This window comes from Amborella trichopoda, chromosome 5, assembly GCF_054954075.1.
Source record: "Amborella trichopoda isolate Santa Cruz 75 chromosome 5, AtrichopodaSantaCruz75HAP2 v2.0, whole genome shotgun sequence".
In the NCBI taxonomy this organism is placed as follows: Eukaryota; Viridiplantae; Streptophyta; class Magnoliopsida; order Amborellales; family Amborellaceae; genus Amborella; species Amborella trichopoda.
In genome coordinates this window covers 38,055,935-38,080,425 of record NC_142340.1, presented here as the reverse complement: position 1 = coordinate 38,080,425, position 24,491 = coordinate 38,055,935, and the positions used below count along the sequence as shown (strand labels likewise).

At 37.7% G+C, this 24,491-nt stretch overlaps 1 protein-coding gene across 5 annotated transcripts in view; it reads right to left on the bottom strand.

The window, feature by feature from the left end:
* The window catches only part of EMB3142 (nuclear pore complex protein (DUF3414)), a 76,477-nt gene that overhangs the window by 9,794 nt on the left and 42,192 nt on the right, over positions 1–24,491 (bottom strand). For all 5 annotated transcript variants that reach the window (XM_088866535.1, XM_088866536.1, XM_088866537.1 and 2 more), the window contains 10 exons: positions 23,303–23,416; positions 23,037–23,204; positions 22,811–22,866; positions 22,637–22,709; positions 22,355–22,545; positions 21,887–22,016; positions 21,717–21,794; positions 21,284–21,448; positions 19,795–19,965; positions 19,585–19,716 (listed from right to left, as the gene is read on the bottom strand). In XM_088866535.1, coding sequence (XP_088722661.1) covers positions 19,585–19,716; positions 19,795–19,965; positions 21,284–21,448; positions 21,717–21,794; positions 21,887–22,016; positions 22,355–22,545; positions 22,637–22,709; positions 22,811–22,866; positions 23,037–23,204; positions 23,303–23,416 — 1,278 coding nt within the window. The remainder of the gene's footprint in view (positions 1–19,584; positions 19,717–19,794; positions 19,966–21,283; positions 21,449–21,716; positions 21,795–21,886; positions 22,017–22,354; positions 22,546–22,636; positions 22,710–22,810; positions 22,867–23,036; positions 23,205–23,302; positions 23,417–24,491) is intronic.

Sequence of the window (24,491 nt, the reverse complement as noted above, 5' to 3'; positions counted from 1 at the left end):
TCTTTCATTCTCAAAAAAGGTAAAAACACAAAGAAAAAGAAAAAAAGGTCCCCCTCAAATATTTCTTGGAATATGGAGAATAGCCCCTCAAAAAAGTCCCCCCTCAAACATTATGAAAACACTAATTTCAAATTTTAAAAAGAGAATTTGAGGATTGTAGAGATCAAATTGGAAAATTAGACCGTCAACTTCGGAATCAAATTTTTTAGGGGTTTTGTGCAATTTAAAGGCCCTTAATGAGAGCATATACTAAAAATCTTCGTATACTGATATGATGGCTCCAGTGGGAGTATGGTCTGAATGGATTGTCGCATCATTTTGATGTCGTGACTCACCTGAGTTTCAACTGGCTAGGCTCAAGATGACGTTAAAAACCCATAGCTTTAAGCATTTTGCACAACCGATAAGGGTTTCGTAGTGTGGTTGTCCCTTGATGAGGTCGAATATATGCCCTGGGTGGGGACTGCATATGACCCGTGTGTGTAGTAATTAGCCGGAAAGGACAAGGGCCAAAATCCTCATCATTACCATCACAGGGCATATACCCTAGATAGTCGTCTGCGAAACAGCCCTCTGGAGCGTGTCGTGTACATGTACTGAAGAGATGTCTCCCTGCAATACTGGACTGTGTTGAAAGGACCTATAAGGAATTGTACTAAAATGGGTCATGGACTTGTCCTTAGGGAGGGAATTGTAATCCATGAACAACGATCATGTCTCTTTCATTTATTGGATGGCTTTAATGAAGCAAGCATGAACCCCTGCGATGAGCTATGGGTCATGGGATTTGTTGGATCAATTTGCGAAGATGATAGTGAGATATGGTCTTTTAGAACAAATAGAGTCCTCAAAATATTTGTGTTATTTCTAACTCTTTGGATCCTATTCCCATCAAGCTCATTTTAATATTTTTAAATGAACTTTATTTGATATTTAAAATATTAAAATATATTTCTAGATCACTCAGGATATTTTATTTTGGCTATAAAGGATTTTTAAATACCCTAAAATGAATTTTCAGGATTTTATTATTTCAAAGAGGAAATAAAAATACTCAATGAATTAAAAAATTGTTTAGAGGGTGTGGGGCCCCATTGGTGATAAGGAACCACCACAATGAGCCCACTTAGTGAGGGTCGTGAGGCCCACTTGGAGGGCACAAAGGTGGCACACTGCACTTTCTCTTTCCTCTCTCTTGACTTGTAATTCAAGTCTTCTAGAAGATTTTAAAATAGCAAAGGCAATTTGAAAAAGGCTTGATTGATTTCAAAAAGGAAAACGAATAAGTTAAATTGAAATCAACACATTATATTACTTTATTTTCTACAATTAAATATTTCATGGGAATAGAATTATGGAAACTGAGGGCTAATGGTTCTAGTACCTTCCTTTACTCACGATGGTTGATCTAGAGAATGGGTGGCTAAGATTTCTTCACCCCATGGGTCTCCAAGATCTAAGGTCACGATTGAATCTCATAATGATGGCAAAATCCTATCCTCTGTGTTACAAATATTCTCTATGGGGATTATTCTTTGCGCACATTTAAAAGGATGGTCTCTCTCTCCCTCTCTTAGCTAGCATGCCTCTCTCTCTACTCTCTTCTCTCTCATCTCTCTCTATTTGGGGTTAAGAAAGACAAATAAAAAAGCGGGCCACGCCCTAGCCATAGAAGTCATGGCCACGCCCAAGCTTTCATAACCCTAAATGTTGAGAAAGGGCCCTATCCCATACTATATCATGAGGGTTTTGTCTAGACCTCCCAAATTATGATACAAGCTTAAGACCAAGATCCCGTGCGCCATCAGTGGAGCCTAGTGTGGGTGTACGACGTCCTTGGTGGTAACCTGTGGCAAGGTATTTGATAATTCTAATAGCTCCATGTTTCTTGATTCTTCATGCATTGTGTTTTGAAAGTAAAAAAATTGTAATGGTATGAAGGTCCTAGATTGTAAAAATAGTTGTAGTTTTTGGACACCTACAAGTGTTCTAGCCGGTATGAATAAAAGAAAGAAGGAAAAAATTTAACTATACATATTTAGCTAGATCACATTGTCTACCTTTCAAATTTAACTACCTTTAGCACCTTTAGGTCATTTCAAACCACACTAAGCCTACAGTTCAACAGTGAGACACCCGGTTTAAAGTTTAGTATCAAACCTTAAAAGTTTCTCCCTTAAATCAAAATGAGCTAACTGACCTATTTGCCCAACCCAACCCTCCACCCCCCAACACCCTCCCCCACCCCACTGAAAAATAAAAATATATAAAAAATAAAAAAGCACAAACACACACAAATCACAATAAATAAAAGGATGTCATTCTATTGTTCCACCAATCAACAATCAAGATCCAAAAACAATCAACAAGACCAGGGCTTAGACAATCTAGTAGCCACTGCTTTTTGGGCATGTTTACTTATAGCCTATAGATTCGAACAACAGGAAGAAGCTAACATCTAAATTTCGAATCAATATCATAATGATAGAAAGATATGGAATACAAATTTAGTAATATGGGAGTAGAGACCAAGAAGTAGTTAACATTGATGGCCAAGAAGTACCAAAAAGACCGCACTTTTGATATCTTGGGTCGACAATATAAGAAATGAAGAGATTGCGAAAGATGTCGTACACAGAATTAGAACTAAGCGGGCGAAGTGGAGATGTGCAATTGGAATTTTATGTGATCGTTGTATACCAGTGAAGTTGACAGGGAAGTTCTATATGACAACTGTGAGACCATCGTTACTTTGTACGGCAGAACGTTGGGCACACAAAAAATAATACACCCATAGAATGAGTGTAACAGAGATGAGGATGTTGAGATGGATGAATGGCAAGACAAGAAGGGATAGAATCCGAAATGAATCCATTCAGAAAAATTTAGGTTGCACCAATAGGTGATAAGATGAGAGACAGTAGACTTAGGTAGGCTAGCCATGTGTGTGGCGCAGACCCAATACAACACTTGTTAGGAGGTGCGAGTTAGGTCAAGCAGAAGGTTCGGAAAGGGCAAGGGGCAAGCCCAAAGGGATGTGGTTGGAAGTAGTCCAAAAAGATAGGGAGACTTATGGCCTCACTAAGGGTATGGCCTTTAATAGAGCAGAATGACAGACCAGGATTGGTGTAGCCAATCCTAATTAATTGGGAAAAAGCTATGAGCCGATGATGATCATAATGATAGGAAGATCAACTCGACAAAATCAAGATGTTAAAATCTAAATTTAGAATGAACATGTTTAATGTCAAATTTTACTTGCTACCAGAGTCTGATCATCTATTGATCATACATTGAAGGATATGTATTGAGAAATACAATTGATAAGGTTCTCCTAAAATAACCAAATAACGATGCATATTAGAGGTAAAAGATTCAATCTCCAAAGTGGAAGTATTTACAAGAAATGTATAAGTTGTACTTAAACTAGGGCAATTCTGTAAATAAGTTTTTTGGTAGGACAACAAGTCATATTCTATGTGAACATAAAGTTGCATAAAGTCAAAGCTTCTGTATCTTTTGACCTACTACTGACTTAGATACCTTTCTTCCCACCTAGTTCAGTGTTAAATAGATTATACACCATAATACTCACCTCAATACTAAGTGGAAAGGAGAAAATTAAATAAATAGATGGGTACAATATTTTTGTACATAGGAAAAGATAATAAAAGAGATGGCGCAGGCATAATAGTAGACAAGAATTATGTCCTTTTGAGGGCATAAATTCTGACATTTTCAATGTCTCTAAACTTCAATGAGAGTAAAAGAGCGACGACTTTAAGATCTTGGGGCACAGGGACCAAGCGTTATGAAACCCCAATTACGTCATAAGGAAGATTTATATATGGGAGGTACCGAGAGGGTTGAGGGTTACCTATTAGTCAGGGTTGGTTATTATGTTTGTGCCTCATGACTGAGTGATGGGCCAGGGCAATATGATTTATGTATGAGACTAATAACAAAAAGCCCTGTACGGGAAGGTTAGAGCCAATACAAGACATTGACCTACTCCTAGAACCTTCTCATAGCATGTGCATATACAGTCGCAATGCATGGGAAGCCACTCTTCCAGGTATCCACTGGTTAGAGCTATGCACATGTGCCAAGAGAAGAACCCCGCACCATGTGTGTGTGCATGTCCTCTAGGGAGTGCACCTGAAATACACTTATACTTGGGGATTCAAAGTCACACATCGGTTTGACTTTGATAGGTTGAAATCATGAGCCTTTGATTAAACACTTTGGGTCATGAGTTTGTTGGGTCATGCAGAGAAAGCGGCTTTGGATTCTGGGTCTTGCCAAGTGGAGTGCTTCATTTCATAATTCGACTCCAATGATCCTAATTTCCTTTGTAAATATTTTTAATCAATGCCAACATGGTTTAATTTGATGAAAAATCATTAAAATGATTTTTATGTATTTATGGGAACGTTTCTAAATTTTTTGGTCAAAAAAAATCCATTTTCCAGAATTGTTGGAAAGAAATGACAAACAAGGACAGTTCCCCAAGACCCACACAAGACACCCACATGGCTAATGGGAGTCCATGTGTCGGCTTGGGGGTTCCCACATCTCCCCCACGTGGAGATGACATGGGGATGACATCAATCCCACTAAGGGACCCCCATGTTCTTTGCTGATTTGTTCATTTAAGTTAAATATGTTGAATTTTGGAATTTTGTGATATATTCAATTTTGGAAAAATTACTTTGGTATATGTTTAATACCTAAAGCAAAGGGGTTTGTGCACATGTGTGGAGGACTCTAGAAGGTGTATAAATTTTGTTATTAAAAGCCTAACCATAAGGGTATATGGTAAATGTGCAATTAACCACCTAGCATATGTGGCATGATTTCATTAGCCTCCTAGGCTCTTATGAAATGAAGGGAACTTTTATGATTTGCTTTTTGCAGGTATTTTTGACAAATGACCATAAAGATATACCCTCCATCTTGGTTTTAGCTTCATTAAATATAAAGAGCATGGGCATTTTGATAACAAGGGAAATTGGAGAGAATTAAAAGAGGATAAAGGTGTTTAAATCTATACCACACATCTAGATGGCATGATGGCGGATAGTGGGCTAAGATCATGCCTCTCTTTGTAAACTATTGGAAGATGACATGTAAGGCTAAGATTCATCTATCTAGAAGCATCTTCACACTTGGGGGTTGAAAAGTTATAAATACCCCATGAGCTTTCATTTTCCCACATGAGTTCACTTCACAATTTCCCTCCAAATCTCTCTCCTCTCTCCCATTGAGTGGCACGCCCAAGCTCTTATTCTTCTTTTCTCTCTCTAAAAAGCCTCTTGATGTTAATGTGAGAGAAGAACTCCTTTGAAGGTCTTATAATACTCCATTAATGGTGATCCAAAGCTCAAATTCAAGTCATGGAAGATCGAGTCTTCAAGCCTTTAATTAAGTAAGATCATTCTCATTTCTATTGATTTCCTTAGTTTCTTCTTGCAGTAAATTCTCAATTACAGCAACAGTACTTCATCCGTTGATGCTTAGATCTTTGATCACTTGAGAGATCCTTGATCTTCCTTGATCCATATACTTAAAGGCTTCATTCATGCACCATATACTTAAAGGATTCATCCATGCACATTTTGATATAGTTTTCCATGAGCTTTCTTCCTTGGATTTTTGAGTAATTTTGGCTGATATTTCTTTGAGACTCTTATGATAATATCAGTCATTTGAACCTTCTTCTTGATCTCTTGAATTATTGATTTTATAAGAAGAAACTATGCCAAAATTTTGTGAGCCAAATTGTGAACTCATTTGAACCGGTTGTGTGTTTTAAGAGCCCGATTTTCTCCCACGATTTCTCACTTGGTTTGATCTTTAGATCTCTACAAATCCTTCCACGTTTAGGTATATATCAGAAGATGCATGGCTTCCCACATATTAGATGATGAATTGGCGTGATTTTGAGATAGGTTATCGCATGTCACCCAATGGCATATAACTAAGACCCAAGGCCGTAAACCGAGCACCCAAGAGCTCCGATTGGCTTCCCATGGTTATGTAGCATTGCACACTTGAGCATATGTATGTTGATATAATAGAGATCATGTTGTGATGAGTTTTATGAATTCATTGATATATAATTTTGCTTTACAAGTTTGAATGGTGCTGAATTTTCAAATGCATATTACACATGTATAGTTTGATGATCTCTTCTTGTAACTTGTTTTGTTCATATGCAAGGAACCCAATTGAGTTGTATCCTCTCAACTGAGTATATTTGACAGTCAATAGCTCACTGTAGTTACAGTGACCTTGCTCAAATTTACAAGCTGTAATTTCAAAGTGTATTGAAAAATTTCTAGGTGTATTGGATTGTTTTGTCTACTTTGTACTCCAAGTCAAAAGATTGGTTTCTATACAGTCTCAGATTTAAAAGATAAAGTAGTTAATTGCAAGAGTAGATGATAGGCTCCTATTAATTATACTTGTATTAAGGGAAGAGATCACATAATTAATTAATTAGTGCTTATGTACCACCAATGTCTTACAAAACAGTCCGCCTGGCGCCTAGGCGGCCTGGACCAAAAATCTGCACGCCTAGACCCAAGCAGCCCTACACGAGCAAATGTACCGTGGCGAGCGACCAGGTGGGCTGGGCGGGCGCCCATCGCCGTAAGGCCTTTTTCGTTTTTTTAACAGCCCAAAAGAGCAAAGGGGGTCATTTTGAACCTTAGGTTGTATAAAAACGTTATGGGGTTTATTTTTAACCCCCAAAGTCAAAAAACAAAAAAAAAAAAAAAAACCCTCAATATATAAAAACCCCCAAAGTTAAAAAACTACAGGTCGTCCGAGGTTCTGGGCGCTGGGCGCTAGGCACCAGGTAGGCCGCCTCGGGGCCGCCTAGCGTTTTTTGAAACCTTGCGCACCATAAGTAGGACCAGACGATAGAATTAAGAGACCATTCTGGCCTCTAGTAGACATGGATGGACCAGTCCAAGATATACCAAATGGAGAAATGATCTTTTTAGGAAGGGACTTAAATGGTTACATAGAGAAGAATAACAGAGATACGATTTCAAAATTCGATGATGTGGCTTGGGAATCATCTATAGCGTTCTAGATCCCAAAATATATCAGGATCCGAACGTGTTCCCCCCAAACAGGACAAGTCGTGACGATCTGTATTTATGTAGCCGCCCAGGTAGTACTTTATAACATGTGTCCCGAAATCCACTATTGCAGGCCCGCTATTTTAGACAACACAGTCCCCCCTAGACAACATAACTCGTGCCCCGAAACCCATTATTGCTCGTCCGCTATTCAAGACAACACAGTCCTCGCGTGTGGCAAGCCAATGGCCATTAATGGGTTGCATCTCTTTTATAATGGCTTGGACTTCTAATGCTTTTTGATGTGGGACTATTTTCTATCCCTTTATACCTCAACCTTGGTAGCGTGTTTTGTTGCGTGTTGTTCCCTTAATCAATGAAAGGTTGAAAGTTATTACAACGAAAACTATCAAAACCAAAGTCCTGTTATGAGTTACCATATTAAATACTTTTTTTTGGTAGCATCTTGTGAGTGTTGCCGAGATACCGAGGGAACCAATCCTCTCGACTTCAAAATTTACTTACGAGGTCTTGTTAGCTACTACACATGTTCTTTTTATAAATAAAAAAACCTCAGCTCCTTTTTTTAAAAATTTAACCGCGATACAAAATGAGGTAACAAATGGTAGAAACTAGAAGCCAATAGTATTTTACTATTTTACAAGCGGGAAGCTTTTTGTATAAGTTGTAAACCTTATAGTTCAAGTAAGATCTAGTTTATAAAAATTAAAACAACCACAAACGGTTATTGCGATTCAGTAAAATAAACTATACAATGTACATGGTATCCGATTCACCATTTTTCTTTGTTTTTTTATTTTCTGAATTTTGATATCTTTCTTAGGGTAAAAATGAATTTTTTAATTTTTTTCAATGTCATAACATTGAAATTTATAAGAAGTTCTATTTTTGTTTGTAATCCTATGATATGGAAGCATTTTCTAATAATTTTTTAATCATGTTATTATAATATTACAACTAATCATTATACATTGATAACCAAATCTTGTATTTTACTTATTAATTTATTTGCATTATAAATTACGTAATGTTTTAGCTTTTCTTATAGCTGTAAATAAGATTTTTTTAAATTAGCCATTTTATAAGACATTTTTGATTTGTTCTTATTTGTATAGTAAAATAATTATAAAATACAAACCAACAATTTCAATTTTAGTATATAATATTATAGTTAGTTAGGTTGTGATAATTTTGGATGAGTAAAGCGAATTAATAAATGGCTGATACTTTGATAGGATACTAATTTCACTTCATATGGAGAACTATTTTTTTTAATCCTATAACATGGAAGTGTTTTCTAATATTTTTAAATTATTTTGATGCAACATTATTATATTACATTATAATTAATAATCATACAGACTTTGAAACAAGAAATCAACGTCTCAGTATTCACCTATTTTTATAAAGTAATGAAAATACCTAATGCACCACTCCTAATTTCTTTTAGAAACTAAAACAACACTATTTTTAGAGGTTTCTAGTGATTTTTTGAAAAAACATTGGAACGAAACTTGCCAATTCAGATGATTATCGAATCTGACATGCCGATCCACCAATCCAACATGGTTTTTGAGGTGGACGATCAGGGTCGTTGACCTTTTCTTAAAATCTTGGTAGAGAATATAAAGTTGTACATATGAGATATATATTTGGTGAAAAAAATGAGAAGAGTGAGGCTATTCTAGATTTTGATATGGCCTACAACCTAGCGATAGCACACATTTACTTTAAAAAGTGAGATGAACATTTAATAACCTTTTGTCTTTGACCTCCCAAATACTGAACATTTTGCCCCTTCAAACTCCTCTAACTTGTTCTCATCCTCTTACCTTGAACCACTACACACACTGCCAACAAAACTCTACCGGGCTAACCCTTTCTCATTGCCCACCTCACCTACTTGGGAGGACCCCAGGACACCAACCCCTCCCATATCTCCCCCCTTGGATGATTCTGGACAGCAATCTAGTTCTAAGAGGGTCGACAGGGATGGGAACAATAGAGAACTTAACAGGATGAAGGAGATCTACAGGATCATGGGATTCCAACATGACATACTCGAAGGCCCGGCACACCAATTCATTCTCTCAGATGCTCAGAGCCAACTGAAGGTGAGCTTCAAAGGACAAGGGGAGCTCCTCAACTTGTTCTACTCGATTAACTATGATAGACCTGCTTTAGAACGGCCCCCCTCGACGCTCCCCATTCCCTCTCCCCCTTGGGAGTCTACTCCCATTAGGTCTCCCAGACTGGCCTCCTCCTCTACGTCTACATTTGCTCAATGAAAATCCTAACATGGAACGTATGAGGTTTGGGTCAGTCACTCAAACGGGATGCAGCCAAGGACATGACCGCTAAACACCTTCCCTCCATTTTAGCCCTTATAGAGACTAAACAGCCGGATCCTACCCTACAATTAGTCCGCCAAGTCTGAGGTTGGCAGCCTTGCCAATGGGCCTCTCTACCTGTAATAGGGGCATCAGGTGGAATATGGGTAGTCTGGAACCCTTCGGAACACCTTCTCCTTTCTTCCCACATAGGGGAGTACTCAATCACAATAATCCTTTCTCGAATTTCTGATGGTTTTCCCAGGAAATTTTCGGCTATCTATGGCCCCAACTTTGCATCCCTCACACCACTTTTTTCCCCAACTCAGTTTTCCCTGGAAGTTCTAGGTTCGCACGCACTGGCTCTGCCAAAACCTACCTCGGACCATTGCCGCATCCTCTTAGATACTCAGGCTGTCCAGAGAGGACATAAACCCTTTCAGTTCGAATTAGCTTGGCTTGAAGAAGACTCACTATCTTCTCTCATTCCAACATGGTGCAACTCCTTTTTCCCCCTGGTTTCGGGTAGAGCAGGCTATCGGCTCCAAACTAAGATTCAACTCCTCAAAGCCTCTCTCAAAACCTGGAGCAATTCCATTCCTAGGAATTACTCTCAAATCAAGTCCTCCCAGCTGAATACCATTCAAGACCTAGATCGAACAGAGGAATCCCGGCCTCTATCAGCTTCTGAAAGCCCAAACCAAGATGGAATATCTTTCCACCCTTAAAAAAGAATAATTGTATTGGTTTCAGAGGTCCAGAGTCAACTGGCGTAAAGCAGGGGACCACAACACGGGTTTCTTCCAATGGATAGCCAATTGTCACAGAAGAGACAATTCTATCTATACTATCAAGGTTTGCAATGGCAACCTTGACCAACCAGCACAGATCGAATCTGCCATTCTAGATTTCTTTCTCTACTCGGCCCCTCTAGGCCCCTCTAGGCCCCCGACCTAGAATGGGCAATCTGGATTTCTTAACTCTTTCGGAACTTTGGTCTCAATGGCTAGATCGTCCCTTCTCTGAAACAGAGATTTTGGAGGCAATCGATGACTTGGCCAAGGACAAAGCCCCTGGCCCTGACAGCTTTCCCCTAGCCCCTTTCAAGACCTTCTGGAATACTTTCAAAGCAGACTTTTAAGAGTTTCTTTGATGAATTCTTCCAACGTGGAATCCTCCACAAAGCCATCAATGCCACATTCATCGCTCTTGTACCCAAGATCGAAGGGGCAGAGGAACTCAAGGATTTCCGGCCAATAAGTCTAGTCAATTCCTCCGACAAGATCTTGGCAAGGTTTTGGCATCAAGGCTGAAACAAGTCCTCCCTCTCGCTATCTCACCTTCACAATCTGCGTTCATAGAGGATAGGCAAAGTCTAGAGGGGGCCTTAGTGACTCATGAGTGTCTGCATTCCAAACACCTTTCAGAAAAACCAGGCCTAATCTTCAAGATAGACTGGGAGAAGGTGAATGACCATGTTGACTGGTCAATACTGGATGAAACCATGTCAAGAATAGGGTTTGGGGACCTTTGGAGGAAGTGGATGAGGGGCTGCTACTCCAATCCTCATTTCTCAGTCCTTATCAACGAAGCTCCGAAGGGCCTTTTCCCTTCCTCAAGGAGGCTCCGCCAAGGGGACCCCCTCTCCCCATTCCTCTTTGCCATCTCAGCAGAAGTTTTCAGTCATTCCATTAGTCGACTGTACCAGGAAGGCCTTCTCTCTAGTTTCAAATGTAGTTCTCAAGGCCCAATCGTGTCTCACCAGCAATATGCACATGACATGTTAGTGTTCCTCGATGCTACACCAGACGAAATAGAAAACCTAAGACTTTCCCTAAAATGCTTTGAGCTAGCAACGGGTTTCAAAGTCAATATGGAAAAATCGAAGATGAAGAGGGTTGCCCTCTCAAATGCTGTAACCGGAGCTTTTATTCCAAATTGGGAATGTAAAGTGGAGGACTTGGTCTCACATGATTGACAAAGTAGACAGGCGTTTAGTAGGATGGAAAGGGAGGTACCTATCCTTCGCAAGTCGGACCACGTTAGTCAAAGCAACCCTAGCAAACTCTCATGTCTACCTCATTTACTTATTCCACATGCCTGTCTTGGTGGCCAATCGTTTTAATCAACTGATGAGGAATTTTCTTTGGTCAGATCAAGCTGAGAAAAATAAATTTCACCTCATCTCAAGGGACAAGGTCTGCCTTTCTAAACTTCAGGGAGGTCTGGGGATTAGGATCCTCATAAAACATAACCTAGCACTCCTACGTAAATGGTGGTCGAGATTGGCCACTCAGAATAACTCTCTTTGGGCACAAGTCCTACGCAACAAATATAGAATCCCGGAAGATGCTTGGGTGCCCGAGGGGAGATCTATGAGTAGGGCCCCAGGAGTGTGGAAGTCATTCATGTCTTCCCTCTCTTTGTTCAAGCAATTATAACGACTCCATCCAAGAGAATGAACAAGAGTAAGTTTCTGATCAGACCTTTGGCTAGGCCACGCTCCACTAAGGGACCTCTTCCCCTCCCTTTACTCTCTTGCCTCCAATAAAGCCTCCACCATCGCAAAGGAAATGGTCGTCTTTGGGGATCACATAGTATGGAATCCCTCTTTCAGACGACATCTAACAGAGGAGGAAAAATGCCAATTCATTACCCTCTCGGTTTCTCTTCATTCCAACTTCATAGCTCTCTTAAGGAGGGATACTCTCGTGTGGACTCTCCCCTTGTGGCTCTCCTTCTATAAAAAAAACAAATTCTGCCACCCGCCTTCCCACTAAACCCAATCTCAGTCCCACTAAACCCAATCTCAGTCCTTTCAAAGGCCTGGTCCACCATCGCTCCGCCTAAAGTGCAGGCATTCAACTGGATTGCTTGCTCCCAAAGAGCCCTCACAATAGACCTGTTTCAAAACAAAAGGATCCCAATCTCCAACAGGTGTGCACTGTGTCTATGTGAGAAGGAATCGAACCCTCACCTGTTCATTCACTGTAGCCTAGCCTACAACCTGTGGAGTCTTTTAATCCAACTGTTTGGCCTCTCATGGGTCACTCCACCCTCTGTCCCGGCTCTCATCTCTTCGTCTCTTGTTTCTCATTGGCCAAAGACTGGAAGAATCCTGTGGAAGGCCTTTATTGCAGCCACTATCTGAGTTATTTGGCTAGAAAGGAACTCCAGGATATTTCAAGGCCTCAAGAATGAAGTTCCAGCTCTCTTCCATAAGGTTACTTCTTTAGTAATCTTTTGCGCCTCTAATCACAAGGCCTTTACCAGGATATCAGCTAACACTTTCCTTAGCCAATGGGAAAACATCCTTAAGCTCCAACCACAGGGTATCAAGAACCAACAACTGATTGCCACCACTAGAAAGCACCATCAAGCTAAACTTCGAGGGATGCTCCCTGAGGAACCCTGGCACAGCTAGAGCCGAAGGAGTTTACCGAGACCACTGCGACAATGTTCTAGCCACCTTTTCCGAGCATTTAGGTCATGCAGATTCTCAGTACGCTGAATCCATGGCTCTACTCTTGAGACAAAAAAGATTTGACTGTTCTTTGGGATCACAGTTGTTCGTCGAGGGGATGCCTAAAATATCATATCCTAAGCTGTTGGAAATTCTCCGACTCCGTGATACCTATCCTCTATATTTGATGAGATTGCTTACACTTGCAAGGATATGGTTGTCTCCTAGAAGCATATATGGAGGACGTCAAACGAGTTCGCAGATCTTCTGGCTAAGGATGGAGCTTGGGCCCAAGCAGATGCCCCCGCATAATCACGACTTTTTGGGATGATGTATTGTTCAAACTTTAGTAGTTGGTCCATCTCCTTTTCAGCACTGGACCACTGCGGTTGCATTTTATTTAGATTTTCTTGCGTAAATTGCTTCTAATCGGGCAAGTCTAATTTTTTCTATAGTCACTGTGTAGTGATCTATTTTTTGTCAGAGAGACCCTGCCTGTGGGTGCTCTCGGGTCCCCCACTTGTTTTCTAATGCTTTTCCGGTAATAATATCGTTAACTTCACTCAAAAAAAAAATACATTTAATAACCAATAAAAGTGGATCATATAAAAGTCATACAGACTTCTTCCTAGTTAGAAAGGTAATTGAGCATTGGAAGGCAGTTAAGAGAGTTCAAAGCATAGTTGTTGGAAGCGTCAAGGAACCCAAATCGTTTTAGGAATCAAAATAACCAAATCGCGGCTGGCTAGAAGATCCATGTATTAAGAATCGATGTATGTACAAAAGGAATTGCTAGGAACAAGATTCTTGGTTTTTGAGAAGCTTGTTTAGACCAAAATAAATCCAGTCTCATCCACATATGGAATCGCGATTACGTCCTCCTTGGAATCGAGATTCCCATCACCTGGAATCGACACTCCAGGAGTCAAGATTCATTAATATGCAGAATCGAGTTTCTGACATCTATGTAATCGAGTTTCGGACATATGTGGAACAAAGATATGTTTCTATTTCAAATCGTGATTCTAACCTATTTGAAATCAAGTTTTTGAAGTATATGGATCAGAGCTCCATGCCAGTTTGAGATCGAGATTTACAATAATGTGGGACTATGGAATGTGTTTGACGACCCCTACCAGGAATCGAGATTTCATTTTTACGGAGAAGGAAGCCACAAGCACATCTTGAGCCTCATCAACTTTAGAACCTATATTGGATGTCTCTTATTAGAAGGCTTCCCAAATTTTGAAGTGATTGTGTTGGCTATTGAACTTACAGTCATTATATACAAAAGACAAGTATTTCTAAATTATAATTTTGGCTTCATTATTATAAAGACCAAATAGGATTATGTCTATGCCATGGTTTTACTTTTAATTGTATGTGTTGTATCTACCAGTTATATTTTACATTTAAAGTAAAGGCCATCCAGGGTGGCACAAGTAAAATAATGAAACCTTGCAACCACTAGAAGCATTTGAAAGAAGATTTCTACTTCAATTGACGTGGAAACAAGATTTAATCCTTGCTGGAATCCAGATTTGATATATTTGGGAACGTCTACCTACAATCAATGGATTCAAGATTGTAATGATGTGTAGGATCGAGATTCCGAAAATAAAGAATCGACTTTTTTTGGTTTCAATAAATGGTTTCTAAATACGTGTTGAATCAAGATTCCAAAATTAAGGAATCGAGTTTCTTTGGTTCCAAAAAATGGTTTCTAAAGAGGTGTCGAATCGAGATTCTGGAATTAAGAAATCAAGTTTCTTTGGTTCCAAAAAACGGTTTATGTTGAGATTCCTTAATAGAAACGCGAAATTGGGTTTCAGAACCAAAAACGCAAGGTTAGCGGAGAGACTCCGGTAACTATGGTTCTAAGATACATAGAACTATGTGCTGACATATAGGGGAGGTTTAGAAATTGTTGTGCAAGAGTATACAGATGAGAGTTACCAAGGTGACCTCGATGACATGCAATCCACATCTGGATATGTGTTTATGCTTAGAGGTTGTGTTATTTCTTGGAAATCAAAGAAACAGAATGTGGCATCATCCACCGTGAAATTGAAATACGCGGCGTGTTGTCTAGCAGCCAAGGAGACTGTATGGATTAAGAAGTTCCTTAATCAACTACAGTTAGAGCTTGTACGTTATGCGTGTGTGAAGATCTTCTGCAACAACCAAACCGCAGTTTGTGTGGCTAAGGAGCCACGATTTTACAAGAGATCCAAGCATATAAATTCCTGCTACTATCACATTCGAATTGAGGTGCAGATTAGAGAAATTGATATCACATTCATTCCTACAGAGGCAATGGTGGCAAACACTTTGACAATGACTAGTTACAAATGTTTTTGTTAAACATGTACATGATATGGGGCTAAGAGTGTGAGGAACAGAGATTGTAAGGCCTTCTAAGGCCAAGTGGGAGATGATGGAATTTTGTGGTCATTTAAACTCCTTACAAGAGCATGTAACTAATTTAATTATAGTCTAAAGGGACTGAAGTCGACAACATTATTATCGAGACTCAAACCAGGCTTAACAAACTAGGCATGTTGAGTTCTAAAACCCTAAAATACCTGGGAATAGAGTTAGCAGGGTTACCCCTTGATGAGGTCGAAGAGATACCCAAGGTAGTTTGCCAAGGGACTATGTGACCCTTGTGTGTGATTGGTAGGCCTAAAGGGATGAGGGCCAAATCCTCATCACAACCGTCACACGGCATGTATATATGATAGTTGGATCGGTAAGTGAACACCATTGAGGGTCTTGCATGTAAATGTGTGAGAGATAGCCCCAATGCACCAATTGTGATGTGCATGCACGAGTCTGTGAGAGCTAAGCTTGTCCCTAGGAGGGCACCTGTAGTCCATAGACTAGGATTGTGTTCACATCACCTATTAGCTAGCTTTGGTACCCCAATCATAAACCCCTGTGATGGATTGTCGGTCATGGGAAATACTAGGTCAGTATGAGAAAGAGAGTGTGGGATATCATCTCTAGTAGATATAGAGTGCTTCAGTATTTTCTCATTTTTCTTAACGAAGTTGGATCCAATTCCCATCAAATTAATTTAGAAATAATTAACTTCATTATAAATGTTTTTAGAATATTAAAATATTTTTTAGAAGTCTCTGAATATTTTATTTCATCAAAATGGATTACTAAATAAGATTAAACTGCATTTTCAGGTATTTAATTATTCAGAAAGAGAATTACAATACGAGATGTTTTCTAAAAATCATTTTATTGTTTTTAAAATTATTAATACATATGGGGGCCCATTATTCTCCATGGGCCTCACCTATAAAGATCGTGTAGGAAGGTGCATCAAGTCCACTTGTGCCCCATGGGTGGCACGCCCCACTTCTAGCACCCTTCTTTTTATTTTGGATGGCATATGTGACCGGCCATGCAATCAATTGAAACAAAATTGGAAGGTATTGTAATAAAGCTAATTGATTTTTCAAAAGAACCATGTGTAGAGATTTTAATGAAAATAAAAGGCAAGTGTAATATGATTCCTCTACATTACATACTTGATGGATTAGGTTAACGAAGCTGAAGGATAAGATTCTAGCACCTTCCATAAGATCATGATGGCTAATCTATGGATTGTAAGGTTAAAATCTCTCACCCCACATATCTCTTTTGATCAGTGGTCTAGATCAAGTCTCATAATGATGGCTAAACCCTAGAAACCCTAAACCCTAATTGCAAGTCTATAAAAGATCTCTACAGGGTTTCTTTTCTACACACCACAAGTCACATCTCTCTCTCTCTCTCTCTCTCTCTCTCTCTCTCTCTCTCTCTCTCTCCCCCCAAAAGTGACACACCACCCTCTCACATCTCTCTAGCCTCAACCTTTCTCCCACACCAAGAAATATATTGAGAATGAAAAGAGGGGACACGCCCCATATACATTAGATCAGCGACCAAGGCCCTAGCATGTTCCATTGCTCTTGTAACTCTTGACGGGTTTCTAGCCAAAGTTTCCCATAGTTGTGAGATCTAAGAAAGACCTTAATCTTGTGCACTATCGGATGAGGAGACCTGAGTGGGGTGTATCAAGTCCAATTGAGGTAATCTTTTGGCATGTTCTTTTACTTTACTGCAGTTTATCTTTCTTGGTCCCAAGTAAATGGTTATGAAGTTTTTGTTGGAGTTGTTAAACTAGCAAGAAGTGAATCTAAATTTGCGTTCTTATTTGTTCATTTGAGTTAATTTTGTAAACTATAGCCTTTAATAAGTGTGCTAACTGGTTTGGAAAAAGAAAAAATTTAAACTACATAAACCGTGCTAGTTCATGTGGTCCACTTTCAACATTCCCACGACCACGACCTAAATTCAGTTTGCATATTTTCATACCCTTAAAGGATTTTATAAGGCGTTTCGGACTCTATCCACATGAGACCTTTTTAGCAACATCTACTGTAGGAATCTCACAAACTTAATCCTACATGTACTACAAATATGATATCAATGAGGGCAAAGCCAAAATATTCCTTTAAGAGACATGATAGCTAATATGAGGAAGATACAAAAATAATATTATTCCAATTGAAAAGATCCATCTTCTAAATTCTAAAGCAATGTTCAAGCCTTTATAAAATAGCAAAAAAAAAGAAACGCGAGATATACTCTACCCACTTATGGCTTGTTTGGCTCCATGAGTTAACAAACCCAGGTTTTAAATCAAAGCCTTATTATGCCAACCCTTGGGTTTGTTAAAACCTGGTTACTGAAACAATGACTATTTTGATGGCTTTAAATGGTACCCAGTTTACGCAAATCTCATGTTTCGATCATCTTTTTGTATAACCTCGTTTGCTATTAGGGATAGTTTGGTACATGTGAAAGTTTGATTGCAAAATTTTTACATGAGAAATATTAATATGTGCAAAGTTCACAAATACTTTTTCCCATATTTGGTAAACACAATTGGAAACAGGCAGAGAGAGAGAGAGAGAACACATCAAACTTGAAATTTTGAGATAGCTTCTCCCTCTAAAAATTTGAAATAGTTTCGCTCTAAGATTTAAAATTTAATAAACTTTCTCTTTCTAAAAATTTTAAGACAGTTTCTCTCTCAAAAAAATTTCATACAATTTCACACTAAAAATTTGATATTTGAGATAGCTTCTCTCTAAAAACTTTGAAATAGTTCCTCTCATTAATACATTTTGAGATGGATTCTCTATAAAAAAATTCAGGTAGTTTTTCTCTCTAAAATTTGAGATAGTTTCTCTCTAAACTTTGAAGATACTTTCTCTTTAAAACTTAAAAGTTTGAGATAGTTTCGCTCGAAATTGTGAGATAGTTTCTCTCTCTAAAATTTTTAGGTAGTTTCTCACTAAAATTTGATAGAGTTTCTCTCTAAAATTTTACGATACTTTCTCACTCTAAAACTCAAAATTTGAGATACTTTCTCTCTCAACAAACTTCGGAATAGTTTCTCTATCTAAAAGTTTTGAGATAGCTTATTTTTTTTTTTTTTTTATTTTGATAAAGTTAACATCTAAAAGTTTTGAGATATTTCTCTCTAAAAAATTTTAGGTAGCTTCTTTCTCTAAATTTTATTATAGTTTCTCACTAAAATTTTAAGATACTTTCTCTCTCAAAAACTTAACTTTCAGGTGCTTCCTCTCTTTAAATATTGATTAGTCTCCCAAAAAATTTAAGATTCTCTCTCTAAAACTTAAAATTTAAGATAGTTTCTCTCTAAAAGTTTTCAAATAGCTTCTTTCTAAAATATTTCAAGTAGTTTCTCTCTCTAAAATTTGATATAATATTTCTTTCTAAACTTTCTGATATAGTTTCTCGCCAAAAATTTTCAGGAAGTTTGTCTTTCTGAAATTGGATGTAGGAACCTCTCTAAAATTTTAAGAAACTTTCTCTATCTAAAACTTAATATTTGGAATAGGGTCTCTCTAGTTTGTGGGGGTATTTTGGAAGAATTAATTGTATTTAATAAAGTGGGCCGCTCTGGTGTGTGAAAATAATAATAATAATAATAATAATAATAATAATAATAATAATAATAATAATAATAATAATAATAATAATAATAATAATAATAATATTATTATTATTATTATTATTATTATTATTATTATTATTATTAAATCTTGTTATTACTATTATTAAATTAATGTAATACTATTATACATGTTATTATATTATTATATCACTCATTATTAATATACGGCATTTTTATTTTTATAATAATATATTTCATTACTAATATCATTATAATAATATTCATATTTGTTATTCTCATATTATTATAAGTTATTTTAGTATTAATAGTATTATCGTATTAGCATCAATTGCATTACATTGTATTCTCTCTCTCAAGCATATACAAAGTCATGTTTTAGATAAGCCAATTGTTTCTGACTTTGTGTACCCATGTTTTGGCCCTCTTTCTTGCTTACAGAAACAATGATTATGGGTTCAAAAATGTTGTCAAACATATTTTTGTACAAAATACCTGGGTATACAAAACATGATTTGAATACCCTAGAGTTACCATGTCCCTAACAGAGAAACACCAGGATAGAAAATTTGTGGTGATAAGAAACACTTACAAAAAGAAGTAATGCTACAAGTAGCCCAGGTATTGAATTTATAGAAGTTGGCAAAACAAAGAATTGAAGATGAGGAAAGTCACCTCAAGGAAATCAGATGTATCAACCAAAGAGGTCAAACACGAGACCAAACGTAACACTGGCAAGGTTACTATAGGTTGCTTATACTTTTCTGCAGGGCCAACCTTAGATGAATCAGCCCACCTGAAGCCTGCCTGAAAGAGATACAAGTATCAGTTTCTCTCAATGAAGAAAAAGAACAATTAGAACAATTTATACAGTTAAAAGACTACCTTGACTTGCATGTTCAAAGCCTTGCATGATGTAAGGTGCTCTAGAATACCCATTGATAAGAGTACTTGTGATCCCTGTTTCTTGTAGTTGTGACCAACTCTTAAAAGCAAAGCAAGTTTTGCCTCCAGAGTATGTGACCGATGCGAATAATCCACAGATAGCAAATTTTCCTGCAAGAAACATTGAGCATCAATAGATGGAAGCTTCATGTGACATAGATGAAACATGTAGAGTTATTTCTTTTTCCATATAATAAATATTTAAAGCTCATCAGAACTGCCAAAGTACAATAACTCATTTATCACGAGAATGATATACTCACCAACAATTAGATACCTAAACCTATCAAGATTAATGAAGAAGCAAGAAGCATCCACAGATGAATATTTCATCGGCAGATGGACATCACATATAGATGCATTATGTTGTAAAAGGTGTGAGAAGGACAAAAACATAGAAACTAAATAGAAATGTTTATTCTCAGATAGGAGCATATCTTCAAAAAAAAAGGAAAATCCATATGCATTTTGAATGTGCCTAAACCTAATGTCCTAAGAGTGGACAAAGACTGCCCAATTTTTGGACCGTCACATTTAAGCATTTAAGAACATAAAACCACTTCTTTCCTGGAAGTTCTTAAAAGGGACACCAAAATTTCAGGTTAAAAAATTTCTCCTACTTAGCTGTTTTTCCCAACGGAGTACGTGCATCTGCAAGAATAAACTATAGATGCTCAAAACTTAATTTTGCTCAAATGACTAGTTGAATACAACGTTGCCAAGACCTAACTGGTGATCGAACCAATGAGGACACTGTTGATAATATCTAGGAATAAGCTTGAATTTACGCGCTTCAATTACTAATGTATCATTTGATGTGACCAGCAAACTAGAGATTGGTCCCAACTGGATACAGCAGATAACCCGTTAGAAGAATCATGAAAAGAGAAGGCGAAAGCAGATCAGGGTGGTTCACAAGGGGTTCACTAGTACAAGGCTATGAATAAGTCAAAGAGGCAAGAAATCTCGAGCAAGTTCTTATGCATAACAATGTGTAGAAGTAGTCATATTGCACATTACTCTGTTTGTTTTGCATGACCGTTTGTGAAGTGCAAAAGGTGCACGTACAATATGTATACAAATGTATATTTCAGGTCTGTACGCATGTGAATGTAGACATATACGAAATTGCATGCCCAGATGCATATAAGCATGCATATCAATTTATAGTGAATTTCCCAACTGCTTCCATTCCCATGGGCAAATATTTCTCGTCAAAATTTAGGAATGATTCAAACACTACTTAATATGGTCCGTAACTCATAGCATAGCAGTATATATGCTTAATATATATTACAGATTATAGATTATATTGCTACAAATAAGAATAAAACTGGAAGAAAGTTATGCTGTATTGTTAGATTCTGAATGGATTAATATCCACAAAAATACATACAAGGAGAAGTTCTTGCAGTAAAAGAAAACAAACCTGGCCAGGAAAACTGCCAATATAGGATAAGGAAGCCCTTAGGAACCCTCTACTTTGCAGTTGGGTCAAGAAAAAATGCTCCTGATCAACAGTAATAAAGGTATCCAATACATAAAATGATATAGCCTTCCCAACTTCACTACCGTGCATTGCATCCTTGGTGACCTAAAAACAAGGACAAATATCTCTTACCACAATAACCTTGAAAAAGATACAGGCAAAACACAATCTATGAATATGAGGAAACTTCTATTTGCTTCCAACCAAACTATTACACACAAACTCTCACCCTAAGCTTAACCTATTTAATATGAAGGTTAATGAGAACAGAATAAGATCAGAAAAAGCACATTACAACCTAAAGACAGCATCATTTTTTTATTTTATTTTTTTGAAATTAACCTAAAGACAGCATTATTTGTACGATGCATACCACATCTAAGAGAGCTTTTGCTTCCCTCTTCAAGACACAGAAATTAGTTTGGTCCAGTTCTGTTTGATCATTGTCAATCTGAAAAGGGGTACAAAAAAATTACACAAAGAACACTAAATAGTAGCATTTCAGAAGCAATATTCAGAAAAGAAAAGAATAAGAAAAAAAACCTTCTGCATGTCCACATCCTCTCCACCATCCTGTCCCTCAGCCAACAAAGAATACAATATAGAGACTGGGACATCTGGATTGAGCAGGCTTCGACAATATTGAAAGTAACTAAGAAGTAAAGAATATTGCCTGAAATTTAAGCTCAATATGTTAGAATACATCGTACAAAGAACGAAACAAGGTAAAGAAAAAAAAAGTCAATTGAACTATAACAAAATATATCCCGTCGGGGTCACCACCATTCGAACAACTGATAGACAGTGATGCAGAGAGAGCAATACCCATCAGCACGGGACATGACCCAAACAACAGGTAAAACCCAATCCTCTCTACATCACCAAATATCCATTTCATTGGATTGCAATGACCAAATTGCTTATAGTTTTTTCCATAGCCCATTGCAATGTACTACATTTTCACAAAAAAAACAATTGAGAACAAATCTATGATTTAGTCAATGGCAATACCGTTTCCTTAATAACTCTGATGACTCAGGCCTGAGAATTGCCATGATAAGCTTTAAAAGTATGGAATGACAAGCACCATTTGATAAATGTGTCACTGAAATGATATCAAGGTATGTAATGTTATCAGCACTGTCCCCTCCAGGAGATAAGAATCTCTCATCCCGTAGTTTTGCCATGCATGTAAGCGCAACCTTTACATAGAAAAGGAAAAAACATTGGTGTCCGGAAATTTTTGATGGAGACTCATAGAAACCACAGTAAGTGCTGTGCTGCGAAGCGTACCTGGCTCAAAATTACAGCCATTTTCACTGAGCAGTCTGGAGAAGCGGATGAACTCAAAGAGGCATCAAGGATACTGCCAATAATTGTAAATGCAAAGAAGAAAAATTAAGAAATGGAAACTTACAAAACCATATTAAGGCAAAATAAACAAATAAATAAGTACAAGATACTAACTCGAACAAAATTTGCGAACGATATTCAAGAAATAACAGCCTCCTAGATATTGACACCTGAAAAATTTGCAAAAGCAAATTATATTTCTCAGCAAAAGAACAAATCCAGACATAAAAAAATAGATTTAATATGAAAAACATGAAACAATACAATTGATTTTTTAACTGATTAGGACAAAATTTAAAATAAAAAAAAAGAATAACTTGGAAAAGAAGGTGGCCTCCACCTCAACAATTTGGGACCATCCAATCAGCATATGAAGCTGAGCAGCTTGTTCCTCAAGATTTTTATTATATTTCCAACCCCACCGTAATAATTGCTGGATGGATTCCTTGATCTCAGCTAGTTTATCTTCACCAAGAGAGCCTTGTTGAGGACTTAGATTATTGCACATCTGAAATATCCAAGAAAAAGCAATTAAAAGCCTGCAAGTACAGACAAATTCACTCAGCCTAAAACGGAGAAGAGCTATCCAGGGCAGAAGAACAAGACCTGCCAGAGCTTGTCCCGGAACGCAGCTAGATCAATCAAGCGATCGCCTCTTTCAGAATAATAATATACTCCACCATTCTCAGTAGTTGCAGGACTCCCTAGTATATCCTCTACCTAGAAATGATATAAGTTTCAGAAAACAAGTGCACATTTCATATGGTATACCTTACTCTAACGGGCATTGATGCGAAAGGAAGGTGGGAAGCAAAATCCACCCCCTTTTCGATGCTTCAACGAGCAAAATTCAGTAACAAATACAAGAAATATTTATGGTTATAAATCAAGACAAAAGGGAATGGAAGCTCTTTCTCAAACCAAAGAAGCTTTATCTTCATTCATTAAAAAATATCACACTTACAAAACAAGGTCAAATCTCTAGGAGGGGGAAGTTCCACCTTAAAAACAAAAAAAAAAAAACGCACGAACATTAACTCTCTCTCTCTCTCTCTCTCTCTCTCTCTCTCTCTCTCTCTCTCTCTCTCACTCACAAGCAGACAACCCCCATCTTCCCCTCTCTACCTCATCCATGCATTCTCCCTCCAGACAAAGGAGATTACCTAGGTACTCCCCTCTCTTAATCCACTAATTTAGTACTTCCCTACAAACTCTCCTAATTGTCTAGAGTCAAATTCACCATCTTTCCCCATAACAATTAATAAAACAAATTTGGTCGCTTACACTTTAATCCCTAATTTAAGGAATAACAATAATTAAAAAACCATCCATGCCCTTAAAAAAAAAATTTGACAAGTTTAAAATAAACTAAAAATAAATAAAATTAGATTTGCATCATCCTCCCCAGGTAAGAGAAGCTCCAATCAATCAGGTCAACATCACCATGGAAAACGAATAGATCTAGAGCACTAAAGACTAGAGAAATATTCTAGAACTTGGCAACCGCACCTCAAAAGCATTGACATTGAGCTCCTCTTGATTTTGCAAGGTCCAATCTTCCCAACTTTAAGCTTTATGTAAGTGCCAACAGGAATCCGTTCAGGTTTGTGATACACTATCACAAGATCTCCAACATTAGCTGCATACGATTGTGTCTTATTCACAGGATCCTAATAGTTGTAACAGCTCTCCTACTTTCTTGGAACCTTCTCATGTAGTTCCTTCATGTATTCAAGCATGCTCATAGCATCTGGTTGCACAGTCGCACATAGAATAAAGGTACTAAATCATAAAA